Consider the following 24037-nt stretch of genomic DNA (forward strand, 5'->3'; position numbering starts at 1 on the left):
GTTTATTTGGCTTTTTACAAAAACTTTTACCTTTCTTTCCTACATCGGATAAAACCTATAAAAGGCCTGGAAAATTGGGTTCAGCCTCTTTAGTTTACACTTGCTATGCATAAAGGCTGATGAGAAGAAGGCAGAGAAGCTCACCTGAGGAAACCTACTTCATCCAGAGGTTCTCAGTCCGCTTGTGAATATGTTGGTTCACTTCTGGCTTCTCTGTGGTCTGAGCGCTGTTGTGACCCCTCAGGATGTCACACAGGAAGCCCAAGCATTTCTGGCAGAGTTCAACGTGAGAGCAGAAGACATCAGCTATGAAAATTCACTTGCCTCATGGGACTACAACACCAACATAACTGAGGAGACAGCCAGGAAAATGGTAAGTGCTCCATTCCTTGGGTTTTACTAGCGTTTTGGGAATCCAAATGTTACTTTTCAGTTTGTTTTGGTTACTCTAAGGTAGACATAAATTTGGGTTCTACTTTAGGGGCTTGCATTAACACAGTAATGCTTCACTGGAGTGCCCAGGCCACTGATAGCCCCCACAGCCTCAGGCTGGTGCCTGGGCTGCCCACACATTGCACAGGGTTGGCTGGAGGCTGGATTCACTCCTAGTCATCACTTCAAGTCACTCCAGTGAGAGGAGGGAAAAGACAAGAGAGTGCTGAATGCTTGGCCCCAGAATCAGCTGGATGCAGAGAAACCTTTCTCCACATTCACGGCTGTTCCAAGCTCACCCAAAATGATGTTTCTGAGCAGGTTACCACGTGTTTTCTGAATGCAGATGTTTTGTTAAATGTTTGCTGGTGATCTTGTATAGCATTCTGTGTCTTTTACACGTTAGGAGACCTTCTAGCAAATTCATCTCATAATTCTAGCTGCTAAGAGATTGGCTGGAGGTATTAAATTGGGAAAAATGAAGTGAGATCAGATTTCCAAAAAACCAACCGTGGAATTTGTAGTATGGTGGTCCAGAGCACTGTTTTGAAAGCGAATTTATATCTCGAGGAAGGACCATAGTATTTCTACTTGCAAGATATTTCAAGTAGCTTGTCCTGCTTTCCAGCGTCAACATCTTGCTGCCCCAATCAACTGGGTCTCTTGGCAAGTGCCTGTGTTTGCAAGAGCAGTCAGCCGTGCTCTGACCAGTTGTTGATACTGCCGTGCTGCAGCCTAGCATCTCATGACCTTAGAGCCATTAAAAATGAACAAAAGCACCTAGAGATTTGTAGCTACGTGCCTTTTAAGGTTAACTCAAGTCTTAGAGAAAAACAATTCAGAGCGTAAAAATGAAGCTGAATATCCTATGTCTTTGGTGCAATGGCATAAGCCTTCCACTTTGTCTTACAGCTTAATTAAAACATGGTTTAATTATAGTATTTCTTAATTAAAGCAAAGAGACCGGTTACTGGAAGAAATCCTAATGGCTAATCATTGTCAATCTGGAATGCTTTCCAAGGCACCAGGTACTTAAACTGTAATGTTTCCAAACACATAAAACGAAAGACCCATATAGCACTTTCAGCATTAATGAGATGGTAATAAAATACGTGAGGAGATACCAGCAATAAGAACCAATTAGTCCAGTGCTCAGAGAGGATATTTTCTCTTGCTTGATCTCTTTGCTAGTGCTGGTAATAAACCCACTGCTTCCCATCCTCCCTCTGCGTGGGAGGAGCAGAGTTAATGAATACTGTCCCTTTTGACTCCTTCCCTTCCATTTTCCTTCTAAATTGGGCCACAGAAGTCACAACTGGTCCTCTGACTTATCAACCAGTTTCTTTAATTGAGGAAAAACAGGCTGCGAGCTTAATGCTTCTGTAAGCACAGAGCCCCTCTCCTGCTCTGTTGCCTCTAGCACACCTCTCCTTCCCCAGTTGGGGATTTGCACATTGATGGTCTTCCTCTGGGTCCTCATCAAGTTCTTGCCCAGTTTTGCAAGCTGCTGAGAAATGGGCAGACTTGTTTGCTTTGCTCTTGTGAAGGAAGAGTGTTTGGAAAGATTGCAGGGGCTCTGAGGGCATCTTATGTTTGTTGCTGCTCTGAAGCACAGGGCTGAATGACCTGGTCACCAGCCTCAAGAAAGCCTTGGTTTCATTGGACATTTGTTGTATCCTTCAGCAGCAAGATGTAACAGATTTTACAAGCACACTCTCCACAGCCCGGGAAGTTGTCAAGTGCACAATTAATTAAACTATCCCAAGGGCTGAGGTTAATTAGTACTGCTCTTGATGCCGTTTTGGACAGGTGCTGATGTGCTAATCTCCCTGTACAAACATATTTGAAAAAGGGAAGAAAAAAAAAAAAAAAGAGGGATCTTTTGAAGATGGCTTCAAGACTAAGTAATATTCATATGATTGTTGCTTCATGCACTGACATTTGGAGTTTCATGCATATGTAATTGCAATTGACACAGGCACCCAGAGAAGCTGTGGTGCCCCATCCCTGGAGGCGCTCAATGCCAGGTTGGATGGGGCCGTGGGCAGCCTGAGCTGGTGGGGGGCAGCCCTGCCCACAGTAGAGATTGTGGCTGGGAGAGCTTTGAGGTCCCTTCCAACCTGCTGCACTCTCAATGGAGTAACACGGTATTTGTTTGAACCCCTTGCAGAGTGAGGCGAGCGCCAAGTGGGCAGCATTTTATGAGGAGGCCTCCAGGAATGCTAGCCGCTTCTCACTATCTGACATCCAGGATGATGCTACCAGGCTCCAGATCCAGTCTCTGCAAGACAGGGGATCCTCTGTGCTGTCACAGGAAAAATACAGCAGGGTAAGAAAGTTGCTGAGCATAGCTCATTTGTGCTACATGAGCAAGGGTATGGAGCTGTCACCACCCTGTTTGGCTCGGGATTGTGCTTTTTACAGGAGCACGTACCTGCACCAGGTGACCTTAGAAATACAAAGGGTGTCTGACTTAGAAGTTGATTCCCACTCATGTCAGCAGTTTGTCATGTTATCCATGCAATAAATTGCAAACTTGCACCCGCCTTGGAGTTGCCCTTGCACAAGTGGCTGGATTAGTCACATGGGAAAGGAGGACCTGTGCTGAGTGCGCAGCTATGTGCATAGTGAGGGTAATAAGCAGAAGGAGGTGGGTGAAAGGACACTCAGTGAATCAGGAAGGTGGAGGCAGAAACAGCCTTTCTTCAGCAAGATGCTGAGGCCAACATTTAGCAAGGTTCAGAATGAGGTTTGAATTTTCACTGAAGAGTTCACATAAAACACGTTTATGATAGCAACTGTATATGGAATTGCGATGAACAATGCAATAAGCTCCACAGATTCAAAAGGAATCTATAACCCACTCAAGGATTGAGTTGGCACTTTATGGCTCAAGATTACACTGTAAGATAATCCTAGGTCCTCCTTATTGAGGAGCCAGAAGCTGGACTTGATGATCCTTGTGGTTCCCTTCTGACTTGGGGTTCTGTTCTATGTTCTGCGATTCTATGGAAGCATATTGAGATTTTTTGGCTAAGATCAGCAGAGTTAGCCACAATACATGTAATGTGCAGACTGGCTGGGCTTTCTGTCTGGTCCAAATGAGATGTGTCTCTGGAAAGACATTGCCTTGCTGGGAGTGCTGAAGGTTCATAGAAATATGTATTTATTTTGGAGCACAGCAGTGTACTAATAGTAGTGCTGTCTCTCTTGAGGAGGTATTTTCTTCAGTATCGTCTACGTTTAGACACATTCAGTTTCCTAGATAAATAGTCTTTTGCTGAAATGATTGATTTTTGCATGAAAAGTGACTTTCTGCAGTCTGATAGGATTCTGCATTCTTTAAATATTTTTCACTGACACAAAAATTTCCTGGGATCCTCATTCATTTTAATGCCGACTGTGATAAAGTTGGAGCTAGTCATTAATGACTCCTCCCACTGACAGCTCTAAATGGTTCTGGTTTAAAGCTTAAATGGAGGAAAAAACTAGTCCTAAAGGAAAAGCTAAAGGTAGTATTTGTTTTTCATGAGACACAAAAACTTGAAAACATTAAAAAATAAATAAAAATGGAACAAGCTGTGAAGCACAGCTTCTGAGCTGAATGATTCCGTGATTCCAGATGCATCTAGCCTTCAGCTGACACAAAATCTGGGCAGAAGCCTCTCAGTGGTGGGCTTTGAGCAAGTGTGTGTATGGATGTGATGCGATGAGCTAGCCTGGCTGCCTGCACAGAAGAGGCCTTTCTTGCTGTTGCTTCAAACCATGAGGAGGCTGTAGATAGATCCATGTTCATGGGAGCATGTTGATAAATTTTATTGCTTTATTGCATGTGTCTATTGACAGTTCAAGTTCATTAAATGCAAAGCTCTGCTGAATGGATATTAAAGACTTGTAGATTACGTCATACATTCAAGAAATTATCTGTCTCTTCCAGTTAGGCCCTGCTTTAGTAATGTGTTCAGGCAAATTCTTTCGTTGATCTCTACTGAGCTTAGATATAGGCTGAAGTGTTAAGCTGGTGTGTGAAGTGTTGAATAGAGCTCTTAAGGAATCAGCATAACTGGATGCTATTTCAGACAGAGTATGTTTCTAATGGGATATCTCACATCTAATTTGCAGCTGAACACTGTGATGAACTCAATGAGCACCATCTACAGCACTGGGATCGTCTGCAAAGCCACTGAACCATTTGACTGCTTGGTGCTGGAGCCAGGTGTGGCATTAACAAGTGTTCCTATGGTGCCCTTTGTAGTGTGAGTTCAAAAAGTGAGGGGAATCCATGAGAGCCTCCTAACTGTGAGAAAACAGTTTTCCCAGATATAACCATAGTTATATCCTGCTATCTAAAACTTAGTCGAAGTTTCATTGCAGCTTGCAGTTCAGGGACCTTAGGTATCTTGACGAACAAGAAGCTGGACATGAGCCAGCAGTGTGCTCTTGCAGCCCAGAAGTCCGACTGCATCCTGGGCTGCATCAAAAGAAGGATGGCAGCAGGGAGAGGCCAATCCCAAGAACACTGCCAAGTCAAGGGGGAGCAGGGGGAGAGTATGGCTGATTTAACTGACTCATGCTCTGTTCTATGTCTCTTAAAGATAAGAAAGGGAAAACCTTAAGTCAAAAAGGATGCAATAAAATAATGGGATTTTTTAATATATCAAACACATATATCTCAGCTCATGGCATTTCTTTTGCTTTGGCTCATTTGCCTGCTGTGAAAGAAAAATAAAGAGATTCTGCTTTTTCAAGGCCTGGTACTTATTTTTTTGTTGTTATTCTGACAGGTCTGGATGATATTATGGCTAATAGCGTAGATTATCATGAGCGACTGTGGGCCTGGGAAGGCTGGAGAGCTGATATTGGCAGGATGATGAGACCATTATATGAAGAGTATGTTGAACTTAAAAATGAAGCTGCAAGGCTTAATAGTGAGTTGCATTTTCTTTCTTTTTTTTTTTTTTTTTTTTTTTCCCCTGGCTTCTCTTGACCTTAATCTTGCACAATTTTCACAGAATTTACAAACCAGATCATTTTACACGTTGATGATGGTTTTTTTTGGTATATATTTGCTCTTAGTGTGCACAATGCAAAATAAAATGCAGTGCAGACATGTGCCAAAGAGCAGATCAGAGTTATGTTGCCAGCCTGGAACAAAAGGGGGATGTCTTTGTTGACACTCTTAATTATTGCTCTTCCATAGATACTGCCTTCCCCAGAACTGCGCTGTTGTGCTTTGAGGGCAAGCTGAATTTCCAACCTAGTGTTACTTCAGTTCTGGGGAAAGGCTGTTGCTGGTCTGCATGGGAGCTTCACTTCTGCTGGTAGCTGAGGTGTGTTTTGTGCTGTGTCCTGGGGTGATACCTCCTGCTTTTCAGATTATTCTGACTATGGAGACTACTGGAGAGCAAATTATGAAACAGATTATCCAGAAGAGTATAAATACAGCCGTGACCAGCTGGTTCAAGATGTGGAGAAGACATTTGAGCAGGTAGGGGAAAATCTCTCATGGAGCTCTTGGGCTGTATTTTGTCGTGGTAGGGTCATGTGCTAATATTGTGAAGGAAGAATATAGACCTGCTCTGGACTAGAGCTTAAGCTCTAAGATGAGGACAAAGCTCAGCCACAAGCATGGTGTGCATCTACCAGCAGGGGGAATTCCATCAAATACCTTTGAGGCTCTCTGTTCAGGAGGGACAAGTTGGCTAGAGCCAAGAAAAAATAATTTGCTTGCTCTTCCTCTTCTGCCTCCAGATAAAACCTTTGTACCAGCAGCTGCATGCCTATGTGAGGCACCGTTTGCAGCAAGTCTATGGCTCTGAGCTCATCAACCCCACTGGATGCCTCCCTGCACACTTGCTGGGTACGACAACGTGGCCAGTTCGCGCAAGCCTGACCTTGTATGCAGGATGACCACCTTCAAGGCACATGGGAACAGAGTAATCTGCCTGTTTAATATTAACAAACAGGGTACAGATAAGAGAAGGGGAGAGGACATCTCTGCCCCTGGCAGAGATGGCACAGGTGCTCAGCAACAGAGGCATTTGGAAAGGCAAATGTCTCCATCCCTGCTGGAGCTGTGGGAACCCAACTTGAAACTCCAGCACTGCACTGGGACATTTCCATCCCCTCGGCAGCACTGAGACTTTCAGAGAGGTTTATTTTTTTTCCTTTCAAATCTTGCCCTTAGCATTGGTGTTTCATGACTTTGCTTTCAAAGCATGCAGCATCAAGCTTCTGTAACTGTAATGTATACAAGCACAACAGTGGCAATTACATGGGCGAGCAACATGGGTGTTTAGTTTTGAACAGTCCCATAATCAGTCCTGGAACTGTATTGTACACTCACTGACTGGCTAATTTTGGGGAATAAAAGATTGTTGATTGGACTTTGACATATTCATGACTTCCCAGTGCTACTCCCCTCTGCTTTGTCTGGATCAGACCCGTGTAGGCATATAAGCATTCCTGTTTATAGTACTGAACAATTTATAGAATTATCTGACAGCTTTGAACAATACACAATTACATAAAGTTCTATGTTTTTTTCTCTTTTGAAGGTGATATGTGGGGTAGATTTTGGACAAATCTGTATAACTTGACTGTTCCCTATCCAGAAAAACCAAACATTGATGTAACTTCTGCTATGGTTCAAAAGGTAAGACATGGTGAAGTCTTTATTCAATATGTGTTACGAATTTAGATGGAGTAAAAGTTATACACGTCAGCCACTCTCTAGAAAACCAAAGCTGTCCTAAGGCAGTCACACCATTAGCAAAGGATTGCTTTCTGCTCTTCACCTTAATGTGTTCATTCATTTTCTAGTGTATGTTTTCCCTTAACTGTTGTCCTCTCTTTGTTCTCCAGTCTCTTTAACCTGGCTTAATCTAAGCTCCGAGTCTATTTCCTGAGACACTTATCCATTAAGAGATACATTTTGTAAATATAAATATTGTAGGACTCATGGAGCTGGCTGGTATCAAATATGAGCTTTGCAAACTATTACCATAATCAAATAATTTCTGTATCACGGGATTTTTTTGCCTGTCCTGTTTATTTGGGTGCAGCTAGGAATCTGAAATGCTACCTACCTCTTATCTTTTGATAACTGCATAGCACCATAAGGTCTGTATTTGAGTCGTGCAGTGTTAATAACCATGACTCTTGCAAGACTGAGAACATGGCTGAAGGCAACTCTCTGTACTGAACCCTACTGCTTTTATAAAAAAGAGGGAGTTGAATGGAATGTGGTTTTTGAAATGTGGTTATTTACCTGATATCTATCTTCCATAAATAGGAACTGCTGCATTCAAATGTTATACTGGCAAGAGTGGATGGCTAAATTTGATTCATAAGCAGTAGGCATCAATCTCACCCATATTTTCTAGCACTGCACCCCTTGTAGTCTTAAATTTACATATTGTGAAGTACCACTGTGAGGAAAGGAGGCATTGCTTACAGAGCCGCAGGGACAAAGTCTGGGCTCATCTTTGTTTGTGGATGTGCCTAATTTAGGACCAGTGTCTAACATAGCCATCTGCCACATAAATCTCTGTAAAAGCTCAGCCCAGTCAATGCAGGCAATTGAAAATATTCTGGACATTCGGTTACAATCTTAGTGGCAATTCTTACAGATGCATTTGCCAGGTTTAAAGTTCTGGCTGAGCCCTCCATTCACATGTTTGCTATGATCACAGCTCCACTGCCTCCAGTAAGTTGTCCCCTGAAGTGGCTGAAAAATCAGATCTCACACCTGGCATGTTGCTGAGCCTTTAATTATTCCCACAGCCTTATCTATTACTTAGGGCTTCTCTTGTCTGGGTCAGGTGCTATCTGCTGACTCTGATTGCAGAAGCCTACTCTGTTTGTGGTGAAAACACTCAATTCCAGTTCCCAGCAGAATTTACAAAAGTGCCCAAAAGCGTTCGCTGCCACCTGACTTGCAGTAAGTCGGGTGATGACCTGAAGTCATTGAGAGGCCAATGTGAAATCAGCTGCACTGCTTTAAGTCAACATTTGAGAACAGGCTCCATGCAGAAGAAATGACTAAAGGTGACGTTGTCTGTTTCAGAACTGGGATGCACTGAAAATATTCCAAACCGCTGAGGCTTTTTTCGTCTCCATTGGCCTCTACAACATGACTGAAGGCTTCTGGACAAACTCCATGCTCACAGAGCCCACCGACAACAGGAAGGTTGTCTGCCATCCTACAGCATGGGATATGGGGAAGAATGACTACAGGTGCTGCATTTTCGGTGAACCTTTCTCGTAGCATTCCCTCAAACATTCATTTTTACACTACATACAAAGATGCACCACGTTGTTCTAAGATTTCACTCTTTCGTATTCATCATTTTATTCATCGCTCTGATTGATAAAGGGAAAATGAAAGACAAGGAAGATCCTTGGGATTGTAAAACTGTATCTCTTCCTGTGAAGATCTAAGGGCTATTCTCAAATTTGAGCAGAACAGTGACTATTATATGAATTAGAGAGGTAATGACTATGTTTGGGGGCTTGAAGAGTTAGTATAAATGTAAGTTATTTTTTATATCAGTGGGATTTATGGACATGTACACATTCTGCAGCAATGGCACAAGTCCCTCGGCAGCAAATTAAAACCCCTGAGATGCCACCAGCTGTATTTGGCAGATGTATCAGAACTGGAAGGCAGATTCCCACAGCTTCATGAAAAATCATTGGTTTACTTAATACTTGGGAAAGGAGAGGGACAGCAAATTCTCACACAGTGAAGTCTCCTGGGATGAATTCTGTCCTTTATTAAGTGGTACCTACATGAGAATGAAATAGCAGGAGTGACTGACACACGTTTTGTTTGCCTATACCACCTGCTTGGAAATGCTGGCTCTGACTAATGCCATGAGCTCATCACCAAGTTTCAGGGAGCAGATGCTTCATATAAAAGAGCCATTTTCTCATGCTCCCAGTGCAATTTTCAGATCAATGCAACTGTTTTGCAGGGTTTTTCTCCAAGCCCCACCCTTGCAAGAGAACATACTAGGGCTGCTCAGGATGCAGGCAGGGCTCAGGCAAACAGCCAGCCTGGGCACTATCTCTAACGACAGATGCTTTTCTATGATTCACAGGATCAAGATGTGCACCAAGGTGACAATGGATGACTTCCTGACGGCGCACCACGAGATGGGCCACATTGAGTATGACATGGCATACTCCATACAGCCCTTCCTGTTGCGAGATGGGGCCAATGAGGGCTTCCATGAAGCAGTAGGAGAAATCATGTCACTCTCTGCAGCGACACCACAGCATCTGAAATCTCTTGACCTCCTTGAACCAACTTTCCAAGAGGATGAAGGTGAATAAATGTATAAATAATATATGTTTAACTAAAAACACTCGTGGGACTTCACAGCCCATTCTAGATAAGTCTCCAATGAGTCTTTTCTATTTCTTGAGGACTATTTTCTTGAAAAATTTGGTATATAAAGCTTTTCTCTACCAAGGTGTATAACCAAGATGTTATAATCGCAATATAATCAAAAGAGTAAGGCAAAGCTGTATAACCAAGATGTTATAATTGCAATATAATCAAAAGAGTAAGGCAAAGCAAACAAGGATCACAAAAGAGAATACGTAGAAGAGCTTACCCTTGGGTTGAGCTCACTAGAAGATACCAAAAGAGGAGGATCTCCAGAAGAGATCCTTCCCCTCTGGTAGCCAGCTCTTAAATAGGTCCAGGAGGGGTGGAGGAGCCTGGCTCCACCCCTTCTGGTAGCACAGGTGAATTGCCTTCACCTGTGCTCCTCTGGCTGACTCATGGCTCACCTCAGGTGATTAATCAGAGGTTCAGGCCGTGACTCAGCAGTTCCCATACACAAGGTATTCATTTAGCAAATTAGGTGAAACTAAAGCCTTGAGATTTACATTCCCCTTTATGTGAATACTGAGTGGACAACGTAGGTGAGGTAAACCCTCACTATAATGCAGTTTGTTTGGCTTCTCTGAGTATTACGTTCTAAGGATGGAGATGTACTAAAATCTTCGACCTAGAATTCCCTGGGATGTTTTTCCTGGAGGAAAATAGCATGTAAATGCCTAAGGGTTAGGTTACTGAAGAGGTAGGATGAAAAAAATAATAATAATAATAAGATGCAGAATCATATACAAAATTTAAGTGATTTTTTTCCTCAAGTTTTTTCAGCAGTATTATTTCTTCCACTTTTTCCTTAGTGAAAACCTGTAACTCAAACCATATGTAAGTATTAGCTATAAAGGGAAGGAACTGTAGGTGCCTAATTAGATACTAACTGCTACCATAACCATTACCTTAACTGCTTATCTCCTCAGAAACTGAAATCAACTTTCTGCTCAAACAAGCACTAACGATTGTTGCAACAATGCCATTTACTTACATGCTGGAGAAGTGGAGGTGGATGATGTTTAATGGTGAGATTACAAAGCAGGAATGGATGAAGCGGTGGTGGGAGATGAAGTAAGTTTGAGAAATGAGAGCTTTTTGCAAATAACTTTGGAAACCTTCTGTTCCTAATTCCTCAGTGTATGGAGATGCCTGTGTCCCCCTGTGTAAGATCTTTTTCTTGGGGTGTTTCTGCAAAGCCCAGCAGGGTGCCAGGTAGAAGTTCCCAGTGTGGTGCAGATGAGGTGTCACAGACAGAGTATCCCCATTAGCCTTGAGTTCAGCCACAGGTAACTTACTTATCTCCCAGATTTTCTCCTCATTTCTAACATGAGTTTCTCAGATGAACTTTTGGCCTTTGCACACAGTCTTCCAAATCCCAGGATCTGCACTGCTGTCTCCTTGATGCAAGCCCCAGGTCATCTTCATAGCTTGACCACAGCCCTTCCCTGAGTCTCACTGAAGCACTCTCTGGTTTGTTCCCCACCCCTTAAGGACAAATGGAAGGTGGAGTTAATTGCACTTGCCAGTCTGAGAAGCATACAGATCTCAGTCTAACAAATATGTCAGCATGATTTTCTCTTTAGCTTTTCCTCTCCACTTTACAGTGGTTTTGGAAGCAAATCATCCAAAAGAGCCCAGTCTGCTTCTTTATTCTCCTATGAATTCATATTCCTGCTAACTGCTACCTTTCTCAGTTAAGAAAATACAGTTCCCTTGGCAAGTAGCAGTCAGAGGAGCCTCTTTATATTATCCTCACCAGCCAATCTATTTCCACCACTCTGTAGTTCAAGATGAAAAAGTAGCATCATTCAGGCTGGAGTCATTTCCTGAGATGGTTAACATGGAAGCAGAGTAACTGAAAGAAACCAAACAAGCACCACAATGAAGATGGCTCTCTAACAGGAAAACAAACAAAGCCACCATCATCGAACAAACTGATAAAAAATGATGTCAGCAAGCCTTCTGACCTACTATAAAAATCAGTCAGCTTCGATTTATTCAAAAGTAGCAGAGATGTCAGAGAAATGGAGAATGACTAATTGCTCAGAGAAGCTTATCCCATCTGTTGTAGTGACACTGCAAAGCTCCGTGCTGGAACAAGACTTTGTCATACTGATTTATGAAAAATATTTCCATGTAAGCTTTTTACTGTTTTCAGAAATTAGGGCATGAGTTTGTTGCCATAGTACTGATCCAGAAACATGTTCTCAGGAAAAAATAAAAATAAAAGCCTCCTCTCCAGGCCAGTGGGACAGCAGGTCATACCCCCTTTGGACTATGTCTATATGCTTTCACCCAGCATGGAACCGCAAGTGTTAGTGTCCAAACTTGGGATGTCCCAGGGCATGATGTGTGCTTAAAATTTGTGTCTTGTAGCATACTTCACATGCTTGTAGCATACTTCACATCACCAATTACTCCCTGCATGCCTTGCTGTAGGCACTATTCTTGTGCCATCGGTTTCAAAGCAGCATCTTCTCTGTGGTCTCCAGCTGTAGAGCAGTTGAGGATACCAAGAGCTGTATGTACCTCTTGTGTTTGGAAGGGAGGTGCCCGTATCTATCAGACAACACAGGGGAAGAGCAGAATCAGATACTTACGTTCTTATTAACTATTAATGGAAATTCCATGTTTTTTCCCTTCATCCATCCCCAGGAGAGATATAGTTGGTGTTGTCGAACCAGTCCTTCATGATGAGACGTACTGCGACCCCGCTGCACTGTTTCATGTGGCTAACGATTACTCATTCATAAGGTAGACATACATTATCAGAATAAGATATATTACCTAAAATATCTACTGTAGATTCTTACAATGCCATCTTACTCTGTTTTACTGAAGGCTGTTGATTTCAGTGGAAACTTTCGTGGACATCATGGGCTTCTCAGTAGCAGTCTCCAATTGGCCAGGAAGCTGCTGGGCTTCTTGACAACTGGGGCAGATTTGTTCAGCCCTCATTCCATTGGGAGCACATCGTTATGATGTTCCTGCCTCCTGGAATCCAATGTGCCCCGTACCACCATCACTTGGGTCATGCAGCCATGAAGCACCTGACTCTCAATGTCCATTTGAGTCCCAGCCACCTCATCTCAGGATGCTCAGTCAGAGCAGAGAGCCGAGCCTTAAAAACCTTTCTTGCTCCTGAGTTATAGAATCATAGAATCACCAAGTTGGAAAAGACCTCCAAGATCATCTAGTACAATCATTGTAGACAGGGGCATTTCTTATATACTGGATCTTTACACGATAATTAGCACAGCCTATAAATACTAGCTGCCTCCCTCCATGCAATGAAGCTTGCCAAGCCTGAAAAGGGAGCTGACACTGCAGAACTTACTAAACTCTGAGAGTTTTCCATGACAGACAGCTAATAAAGTATGTGCCTTCCTGCTCCCTGCTTTCCTTTAGGTATTACACCCGGACAATTTACCAGTTCCAGTTTCAGGAGGCACTTTGCAAGGCGGCCAACCATACTGGCCCTCTTCACAAATGTGACATCACCAATTCTACAGCAGCTGGTGGGAATTTGAGGTAACAAAGCCGATTTCTTACATTTGTAAGCCAGGGCATAGCGAAGCCTAAGTCAACCTTGACAACTTTCGGAGACAATGAGGTAACACCAAAAGTTGACTTTGCTTAAAAATTTAGCATTTGTCTTCTCAGTTCATGTTGAAAATTTGAATAACTTTATATCAGCTAAGAATGCAAACATCAGAGGTTGAATTGACTGTTAATGAAAAAATCATTTATTTGTTTTATTTTATTTATTTTATTAAAAATAATTTAGTTTTATTTTATTTTTTTTGTTAATAAAAACGTTTATATTGATTGCAGATTGTTTTGCTAGAGGTCTAAGCAGAACATGTTAATAATATATATTACCTCTCCTTCCATTTACACAGGCAATTACTTGAATTAGGCAAATCCAAGCCCTGGACTCAAGCACTGGAAAGCGCAACAGGAGAGAAATACATGAATGCTACACCCCTGCTCCACTACTTTGAGCCTTTATTTAACTGGCTGCAAAAGAACAATTCTGGCAGATCCATTGGCTGGAATACAGACTGGAGACCATGTATGTACTTTTTGTGGGCAAATTAAGGGTGTTCATTAGTCCACCAGCAAAGTCCCTGTCTCTGAGTAGCTCTTGAAGGCTCCTCTCTGTATGGAGATGGGTTATGGGAGATTACACTGAGCAGTAAGTTTCACTCATGGAAAGGCAAACCAGTACAGAAAAGTTACTTCTTTTTGTTTGCTGTCTTGTGCTATTCAAAGAAGAGAACTCAGGGAGGAAAAGGAAGAGACAGAGGAAAAAATTCATCCTGTTGTGATGATGTTGAGTGTAGAACGATCCACAATGTTTACTTGCAATCACTGCCAGTACTGCAGAGACCTGTAACCCTTAGCATATCCGTCATGGTGGGATTCACCATGCCAAACATGAGCACCTGCATCTGAGTGGCCTATTCCTTCCATTGGAGCAAAAGAGGCATTTCCTTCAGGACATGTCTGAACAAGGCCAGAAGTCTGCCCTCTGGACATACTCTTTCCACTACAAAGCAGGGCATGACAGTGTCATGATTGATGGCTCAGGTGTAGATGCTGGCAGTGGAGCTGGCTAATGGGAAACGAGATAAATCCCACCAAGCTGGCCTGGGAAAGCAGGTGAAGCTACAAGGAAAGTCAAGCTGTCCCTGCATTTCCCAGTAACTTTATGTCACTGCAGCTCTGACACAGTCCTTGTTTCTTTTTAAATCAGATTCTGACAATGCCATCAAGGTGCGCATCAGCTTGAAAGCAGCACTGGGAGATGATGCGGTAAGTGTACTTGCAGTGGGACACGCTTTGTATGGCTTAAGCAACAGGAGTGCTGTGCTGGCTGCTCTCAGAAGTGAGGCAGAGTTGGGTTGGTTTTGTGTCTGAAGAGTGGCATCAGCAGAGATGAAGGGTTATCACACAGAAGATGTCTCATCTGAGTTTGTCATTCACACTGCATCCAGAGTAACTGGAGGCATCTCTCCAGCGATCAGACTCGCTCACGTTAAGGAATGCATCTCAGCTGGATAGGCTGAGTTATTCTGTGGAGATACCAATCATTTTTCATCTGGTGGCTAGCACAGGAGGAACTGTATACTTTGATCACTATATTTTGCCCAGCTATGCTGGTGTATCTAAGTAAAAATGAAGACTTTATCCTATTTTCTTCCATCATGACTGCAGTAGCTGCCTTCAGAAATTAAATTCAAGTAGCTACTTCACATTAAATATGGAGCTAAAAGAGAGAGGCTGAATTCCACTGAATATTATCAAATGTTTTCCTGCTACAACACTTCTGGATCTCTAGCTATGTTTGCTATAGCGCCCATATGTGCTGGGCAGTGCAGGAAGAAAAGGGTTTTTGTTCCCATGAGTGTGCCTGTTCTGCCCGATTACACTAGGTAGGCCAATAAAACTGAACAGCAGCCAAACACACTCAGCAAAGCAAAAGATGACGTTTTAAGATCTTAAGCAGAGCGTTGCCTTAGCCCTTCTGTTTAGCACAGCCACCTGACTGACAATTAGCTCCTTTTTCTAGCTATATCTCTTGATGCCAATCTCACGGAGGCAGCCTAAGAGGCTTCAGAGCACACACTCATGCTAATAGCTGTGTACACCTTGTAAATTTTTAGCAGTTTTCCAAGAACTTGTGTGTCATCAGCAGGTCATTTAGAACTGTGCACCTAGCCCATTGGACTGACAGGGCTGCAGTACCATGGGTTCATTTTTCATAGGAATTAATGCTCTTGCTTCTATCACTCTCTCACACACATGCCCCACTGGTGCTTTATTGCTTCCCACACCACTGAGTCGAGTTAGATACAATTCAACACTGATATCAGCAGCATGAATAGGTTCCATATTACAACACATTTATTAGTCATTATGGTTAATGTTTAGCTTAATATCATTTTTATGCCTGCCTTTTGCCATCATAGCTTTTGTTGTGCAATTGAGCAGCTGTAAAATAACCTCATACAGATTACTTCATTTGAATTATTGTATGGACAGTAGGTTCCTAAGCTCTGATGAGCAAGCCATCAATTTTCCTCCAAAAACTAGTCCTCATCACCATTGTGAAAGAAACCTTCTCATCTGGGAGCTTTCTACTTTGCCCCTTTTAATGGTTCACAGTGCACAGAAGCTGGGAATATGGTGCAAGTGTTTGTGATCATCAGAGGAAGTGGTGGAGTCACTGTCCCAGGTGGCGTTCAAGAGATGTGTGGATGTGGCACTGAGGGACATAGTTCATGGGCATGATGGAGATGGGTTGCTGGTTGGGCTAGATGATCTTACAAGTGTTTTCCAGCCTTAACAATTCTGTGATCCTATGATTAGAACAGCAGAAGACATTCTGAGTATGCTGAGTTACTGGAGGATAAGGGGCAGCTACATCTCTATCAGGCAGTCCTGCAAATCCCAGAGACTGCCCTGGATGGCACCAGCAGGGAAGGTTCAGTAGCACAAACTGCTGCACAAAGCAAGCACTGTGGCTCGCAGATAGCCTTATGCCAGCTATGCCAGAGTGTGTTCTGCTGCAATTATCTTGTTAATTTTTCTTAGGCCGATGAAATTAAAGCTGCAGCCAGAGCATCACCAGTGTAGCTGATGAAGCAGAAACACTCACAGCTTTGCTGTAGCTGGGTGTTATGCAGGTGCCCTTACAAGGGAAGCTGTTAAAAGTTCCTTGCTGAATGATTCTGTCTATCTTACCTAAAATAAAAAATTCATGAATGGGAATCCCTTGCCACCACTTGAAAACAAACATGGCTTCAGACATCCGTTCACAGTTCCCCACTGGGTGACTACTATGTGTGTGATCTCATTACATAAGGCATGTTGAAATGGAAAGCAGTCATTCTGCTGGCATGTAAGAGCATTTTTTCATGGAAAACTCTTTCTGAATTAGAAGCCCGGTGTGCATTGCCTTTGAAGCTGCATGTGGGGTGTTGTGGGGAACACAGGAAGATTGTTTGACTCTGAAAGCAAAGCAGCCTCTGTTGTGGCAAACAATGGGCACCAGGTGAGATTTTTGAGATAGCCGGGGACAGTCTGTGAGTGGTCACTTCTCACATAGAATCATTGAACTGTTAAGGTTGGAAAAGACCACAAAGACCATTTAGTCCAACCTTCAACCCATCACACCATGCCTACTAATCATGTTCTTGAGAGTCACATCCACACTGCTCTTGAACACCTCCAGGGATGGTGACTCCACCACCTCCCTGGGCAGTCTGTGCCACTGCCTCACCACTCCTTCTGAGAAGAAAGTTTTCCTAATAATCAACCTGAATCTCCATTGGCACAATTTGAGGCCATTCCCTCTCATCCTATCACTGTTACCTGGGAGAAGAGGCTGACCCCCGCCTCACCCCAACCTCCATTCAGGAGTTGTATAGAGCAATAAGGTCTCCCCTGAACCTTCTCTTCTCCAGACTGAACAATCCCAGTTCCTTCAGCCACTCCCCGTAAGACTTGTATTTCAGACCCCTCACAGCTTCATTGCCCTTTGTTGCTAAGTACAGAAGGCAGCTGTAGTAGAAGCAAGCTCAATTATCTTGTAGTTTATAAATAAATGAGAAATGAGTAAATAAACAACAACAGCAACAACAACAAAAACTACAAAGCCTAAATGTTGGGGACAAGTGATAAAACGAACAACTATTGCTTTTCATGGGACCCAATGCAGCCCAAAGCAGCAACGGTGGGCTCCTCCAGTTCTCACCTCCTCTGTGTTCCTCTATCTTCATTCTGTGCCGGCAGGAGGGCAGGGAGGGAGAATGTGCCTGAGTTCTATAAACCAGCATTACAGCAAAGCTGGCTTCTAGCATACCTTCCTGAATATCACACAAGAACATATCAGGAATGGTGTAAAGCTATTACTGACAGTGCTTATAGACATTCCTGCAATGTAATCAAATCCATACTTTTGAGGGACAAAAAAAATCATTAGACCTCAAATCAGATGCTGAATAATTATTGGCTAGCCCCAGGGAGATGCCTTGGGTTGCAACAGCTTCAGCACCCCACATAGAGCTACCAGGAATTGCAGAGGGAGAGTGTGATGGAGCATGTGGCAATGGGGAATGCCTTCTTGGTTATTCTTCTTCAAAGAGCCCAGACTAATGGAGCTAAAATGCTTCAGTAGCTTCTTGCAATGCTGTCATGACACAAATAAATAAAACAGAAGTGCATGCCAAGCATTACATTTACTATTTCTAACTTGCCCGTACAGCTATCACCTCTGATGATCTCTTGTTCTGTCTTTGCAGTATGTGTGGGATGCAAATGAGCTTTTCTTGTTCAAGTCATCCATTGCCTATGCCATGAGGAAATACTTTGCAGAGGTGAAGGAACAAAATGCTGACTTCCAGTGAGTGGTTTTCTTTCCTCTGCCAGCTATGTCTGTATTGCTTCTGGCTTGCTAGTAGTATGAGTTGGTGAAATTAATTATTATTTATGTTGAATACAAAGAGGAAAGGTGATAACAACAATGTCAGCCATCATTTGGTTGCATAAGGCAAGGTGCTCGCTTCGCTACGTGCCGTTCCTTCTCTTTCTGAGGACTGAAGTTCAGAAGCAGTGTGCTGAAGTTAGGCTGCTGATGGAGAAGTCAGCCTTGAGAATTTCTAAACAGTGCAGATATAGGAATATCACTGATTAGAAAAAAGATCTAACAATATATATTTATGATATTGTATATCTGAGAAGCTTTGGGCCAAGGAAAGATAACCTTGTTGAACATAATGCATTAGAAATTTATGCACACTCATGAATCTTACCTGGGTTCACTTACAAACATAAAATCTATAATCTGAGACTGATTTCAGTAAGAAAAAATACCTTTTTTCTTAGTCTCCTGAAAAACTTTCAGGTACTATCCTCTTAAACTATTTGGTATTACTGTAAAGAACATTAGTCGTGTAATTTCTAGGATCTATACCTAGCAGAATATGAGATTTTTTTACACTTGGTATTCCATACATCACCTTACTTACAAGACCCATCCCAAACACTCAAGGGGTCCAAACTTTCTTGTTCTGTAGCTGATGATGTGCTTTGGGAAATTATGCCAAGGATTGTCCCACGTATGGATTAGACTCTTTCCATCTGAAGGTACTCCTTAGCACATAGAAAATTAAATTATAACAGTATAATTGTTTTTTATTCCAAATTGAGTTCACTAGGAAGCCTTCACTCAGCACAGATCAGTATTGCCTGCCTAATGCAACCATTCCCTTACCTGAATTTAAAGATAATGCCATCTGAGAGGTGGAGAAACCTTTATCTTCTGTTTCTCAATCAGGGTTACAGACATTCACGTTGGGGAAGAGACGCAAAGGGTCTCCTTCTATCTTACAGTCAGCATGCCAGGTAATGTCAGTGATACCGTGCCCAGAGCTGACGTGGAAAGTGCCATCAGGTGAGATTTTCATTTCTGGGGGAAAAAAATGTATGAAAGGGTGGAAGGAAAAACAAAGCTTAAGCCTGATGAAATAGAAAGTGAGATAAGAAATTCAGTTCTGCAGTTTTCATGGAAATATTAGGATGAGAGAAACTGTTACGACAGAAGAAAAACAATCTATCTATCTGATGGTATATTGGACAGAAGCCAATGTAAAATGCTTCAAGGGGCTTGTAAAACTGCCATAACACACCTAATTGCATCATACTTTGCCAGGAAATGTCATTGCTCAAATTCTAACGGGAACTATCCTGTATTCTGAAATAACGTGGCATGGCAATTGTGTCTGCATGCACAAGTGCATGAATGTTTTTTCCTCTTGTTATTGAAAAATCAGTGCAAAGTTTATTGTTAGCAAGGACTAAAGTGATGCATTAGAAAGAAAGCCAAATGTATTTGATCAGAGAGAAATGAAGAGGTCAGAGCAGGAGCTAGTTCCCACTTATGGGTCAATGAACAGTTCTTTTATGGCACGGTTTGACACCACTGTAAGTCACTGCTGTAAAAATGATAAGTAAAACTGCAAGACTGCAGCTGGTCATGAATAAAATACAGAGGGAAAAGAAGAGGGCACAAATCTAAAAGTAGCAACAATACAAGATGGCATTGAGAAAGTAGTTAGAGGAAGCAGTGAATCTAGGGAGAGTACAACCAGGGAAGTATTGTCCAGATTGAACTGACAGGAAAGGCAAAGACAATGGGGAAAGTGTTCAGGGCAAGAAATATCCTGGATCATAGTTGTGGAAGGCTATAGGATGGAAATAGGTAAGAAGAATGCAAGGCAGTGATTTTCTGTCATATAACAGAGTTAGTTATGGGTAAAGAGAATGAGAAGCAAAGCACAAATAAAGAATGAGATTAGAAAGCTGCTTGCCTCATTTTGATAAGCTGTTCGATCTGGTTTTAAGAGCTTAGGCAGTGTCTGAACATGTTACTTAAGCTGCAGCGGGTTAAGGGCTTAAGTTATCATGTTTGTTATCCACCAAGCTGTGACAGAAGGAGTGCGGGGCTTAGCAGCACCTCCTGCAATCAGCTGATCAGTTCAGTGGGAGCTTAGCATTCTAGAGAATTATAAAGGAACTGAAAAATGTTTATTTCCTTCAAATGAACTTTTAATGTGCTCTTGATGGCAGGATGTCTCGGGGACGAATCAATGAGGCTTTCGGACTGGATGACAACACGCTGGAGTTTGAGGGCATAGTACCAACCCTGGCCACACCTTACGAGCCACCAGTCACCATCTGGTTAATTATATTTGGGGTGGTCATGAGTCTGATTGTCATTGGAGTTATTGTCTTGATCATCACTGGTCAAAGAGATAGAAGAAAGTGAGTGGTATTTTTGATACTATGATAATGGCTGCTGGGAGAAGACCCTATGGCTAAAGCATCAGGGTGCTTACAGATGAGCCCTCTCCTTCCCATCAGCTGTGATGGCTAAAGGTTCAGTTCCCTGATGAACACATGACAACTGTAGCAGCTTTTGCAAGTTCCTTTTCATCTGCACTTTAACCATGGCAGTTAAGAATGCCATGGCTGCAGAGCTGTGGCATTGCCATTCTTCTGTCAGCCCTGGTGCAAGGCTTGTGGAGGGCCTGCTTGGAGCACGGTGCCTGATTCAACAGAAGGGTTTGCCCATGTTTGTCAGCACCTGCAGTCTTCAGAGATCTTGGAGGTTTACCAGGGATGCCATTTCTCTTAAAAATTATTGCATCAACACCAGTGTATTTGAGTTGTTTTTTTATGTCTCTGTTAATGGGATTTCTGAGAATGTAAGTTGGCTTGCTAGAGTTCCCCTTAAAACAAACACAAAATCACTTTTGGTATAAATATTCCCAGTTAAGAATTGTATTATTTACAATAGCCTAGTCTGTGGATCCAGAAGGACTTGAACAGCACAAGGGCTTATAATATAAAAACAATTTTCCTTGCAGGAAAGCAAGAGAAAGAGCGAATGAAGCAGGATCAAACTGTGAAGTGAACCCTTACGATGAAGGTGGAAGAAGCAACAAAGGTTTTGAGCTATCTGAAGAGACACAAACATCCTTTTAGAAGACATACTAGCTTGTTTTTGTTTTGCTTTGTTTTTCATTTCACTTGTAAGAGTGGTGGCAAAAAAGGACCAAAAAACTATGGATGTCATCAGACACAATGACTTTGGGTGGGCAACGGTTACTTAATCTGCTGTTTATGTGGTAACTAGAAGACATACAAAAATGCAAGACTTTTATGTCCTGTGGCTTTTCTATGAATTATTTTCATCACAGTACACGCTATCTGTGCTACTTTTCATAGGTGTGCTGCATCCCATTTATCTTTGTTTCCTCTGTAATGAGATAGAAAATCTTGAAGTATAGAGTTGCATATAGCTGAAGACAGATGAGTGTAACTCACATACTTGTGATGCCCCTGAGGAATATCTTGCCAGATGGAGAGCTCAGAAGTCTATCTAGCAGACAGTAAGAAAAAAAAAAAAAACATGGCCACCAGAAGAATCTTAGTGATGAATTCAGTTTGGTATGAATTAGGAGCAGTTTTTGCACCTTCAGGAATCTGTGTCAACATAAAATGCATGCTGAATGATGACTAGCAAGCACTGGAACTTTGTTAGGAGGCTGTAACATAAGTTATTTTTTTTAACTAGTTGGTGGGTAAGTACTTTAGGAGCCAAATAGTGTACTTTCCCTCATAAATAAATAAATAAATAAATAATCTGTGTTATGTTTGTATTGAAACATGAAATAAATTTCCTTAATACTAAACGATTAGTAAGTCAGCTATTGCCTCCATGATACCAAATACTGCGTTACAAATATGGCATAATACAAATATGAATTGTACAATTACATAGATATTACTACTATAGTAAATTTACTATATTTACAGTTTATTATAATTCACTATTATTTGCACTACATTGTAATAATTAATGTTACAAATGAGTATTTCACAGACATAAGAGCAGTATAGAATATCTTGAATTGGAAGGGAACCAAAGGGGTCATGAAATGCTGTTGCATAATTTTATATAATAGTTTGGGGAGTTGATTTTTTAAAAATGTATGTATGCATGTGCAGGCATATGCTCATATATGCAAACATATACAAAAGTAGGAGAAACCAGGCCTGGAGCTGGGCAGGAAATAAGAACTCTACTTCATCTAAGAGTTTCTACATTTCATCATTTTGCACTGTTACAAAGTTAAGAGCTTCCAAAATGTATAAAGAAGGCAACCAAGAAAAAAGATACCTTCACCTTGCTTTCACTGCCTCTACCAGGAACTTCAAAAAGCGCTGATTTCTACATTGAATGCCTAATTCACATGCTTAAAGTTAGATAAATGAATCCCCTGTAGTAGTTTATCAAGTAGCATATCATGACTTTGTCTCTTGTCCTTGGTTCCCCTTTGGATATCACTGCACGCAATAACATTGTCCTGCACATGTCTCCAGCCTTCACTTTCATCAGCCCATGTATTTTATGTAGAATCTCGGATATGTCTCATGCACTTCACAAAAGAATTAAGAAGAGGCTGGTTGCAAACAGGCAATCTTAGCACCATGCTCTCAAGACATCTAAAATAAATATTATTAGTGTTACCCGTTACCATTGGCCTTCCTATGGTATCCTGGGCTCCATCAGAGGAGGTGTGGCCATCAGGGACAGGGAGATGACTGTCTCTTGCTACTCTGCCCTCTGCCATAAGATCACCTAGTCCAACTACCAACCCATCACACCATGCCCACTAACCATGTCTCATAGTGCCACATCCACATGGTTCATGAACACATGCAGGGATGGTCACTCCACCACCTCCCTGGGCACGTGGAGGAGGGAGCAGTTCCCCCAGGAAACAACCAGAGACCTTGGGTGGAGATTAGGTAGCCACAGATAGACATCAAGCTGTGTGATACTCTGTCAACTCCAGCTGCCCTTGTGGTGGTGGCGTCAGAAGGAGCAGATGCATTGATAAAACAAACAGCAGAGCTTCAGTCTAGAGGGATATGAATAAACTTGAGGACTGGGCCAGCAGAAACCTTGTGAAAATGAAGAAGTGAAAAGTTCTGTATTTGGTTTGAAATATGTAGTGTGGCAGCAGACTGAAGCTTGGAAGGGTCAGTCTGAACCTGGAAAGGTAAAGCTATGTGTGAGGAGGGTGTTACTGTGCTGGAACAGGCTGCCTGTTCCATGCTATGACAGAGGCTGTGGAATCTCCATCCTGGGAAGTGTTCAAGGCTTAAGGAGACAAAGACTTGGCTGGTAGAGTGGTGAGGACAAGAGGCGATTGAAGATGATTCAAAATGCTAGGTAGATGAAAGCAATGGTTGCAAACTGTGCAGGCATATAAAGTTGTCTATGCCACATATCTGATTGCCAAAATATCCTCAAATCTTAGTACTTAGCTAGACTTTAAGATAAATAAATTATTAAGATAAATGATTCAACTGTATGTGTTTTACCCACTTACAATACATCAACGGAAACAAGGAATGACAAAACAGGAAACAATGTAATTAGGCATAACAGCCACCCTCAGATCTGTTTTCAAGATTAACATTTTCATTACAGCAAAGCATCCATTTCAAAGGAGAGAAGTTTTGCAAAAATTACTTTATTTCACAACCTCTTCATTTTTTGTATATATTAGATTTTACAAATGTCAATATGTAACTTTAGATTCTGTTAGAGTGATGAAACTTCAAGTG

The 24037-nt window shown here is 42.1% G+C and overlaps 1 protein-coding gene across 1 annotated transcript; it reads left to right on the plus strand.

Annotated features, from left to right (window-relative positions):
• Positions 1 to 22836, plus strand: ACE2 (angiotensin converting enzyme 2). The gene is made up of 18 exons (XM_048933356.1): positions 1 to 373; positions 2603 to 2761; positions 4555 to 4648; positions 5217 to 5360; positions 5808 to 5920; positions 6184 to 6292; positions 6990 to 7087; positions 8501 to 8670; positions 9537 to 9763; positions 10756 to 10900; positions 12485 to 12583; positions 13238 to 13360; positions 13732 to 13904; positions 14589 to 14647; positions 18139 to 18239; positions 19173 to 19289; positions 20465 to 20659; positions 21265 to 22836. Exons 1-18 carry the CDS (start codon positions 191 to 193, stop codon positions 21380 to 21382), a joined length of 2427 nt encoding a protein of 808 aa, XP_048789313.1. The 5' UTR covers positions 1 to 190; the 3' UTR covers positions 21383 to 22836.
• Positions 22837 to 24037: the final 1201 nt, after the last annotated feature.

This window comes from Lagopus muta, chromosome 1, assembly GCF_023343835.1.
Source record: "Lagopus muta isolate bLagMut1 chromosome 1, bLagMut1 primary, whole genome shotgun sequence".
NCBI classification, from domain to species: Eukaryota; Metazoa; Chordata; class Aves; order Galliformes; family Phasianidae; genus Lagopus; species Lagopus muta.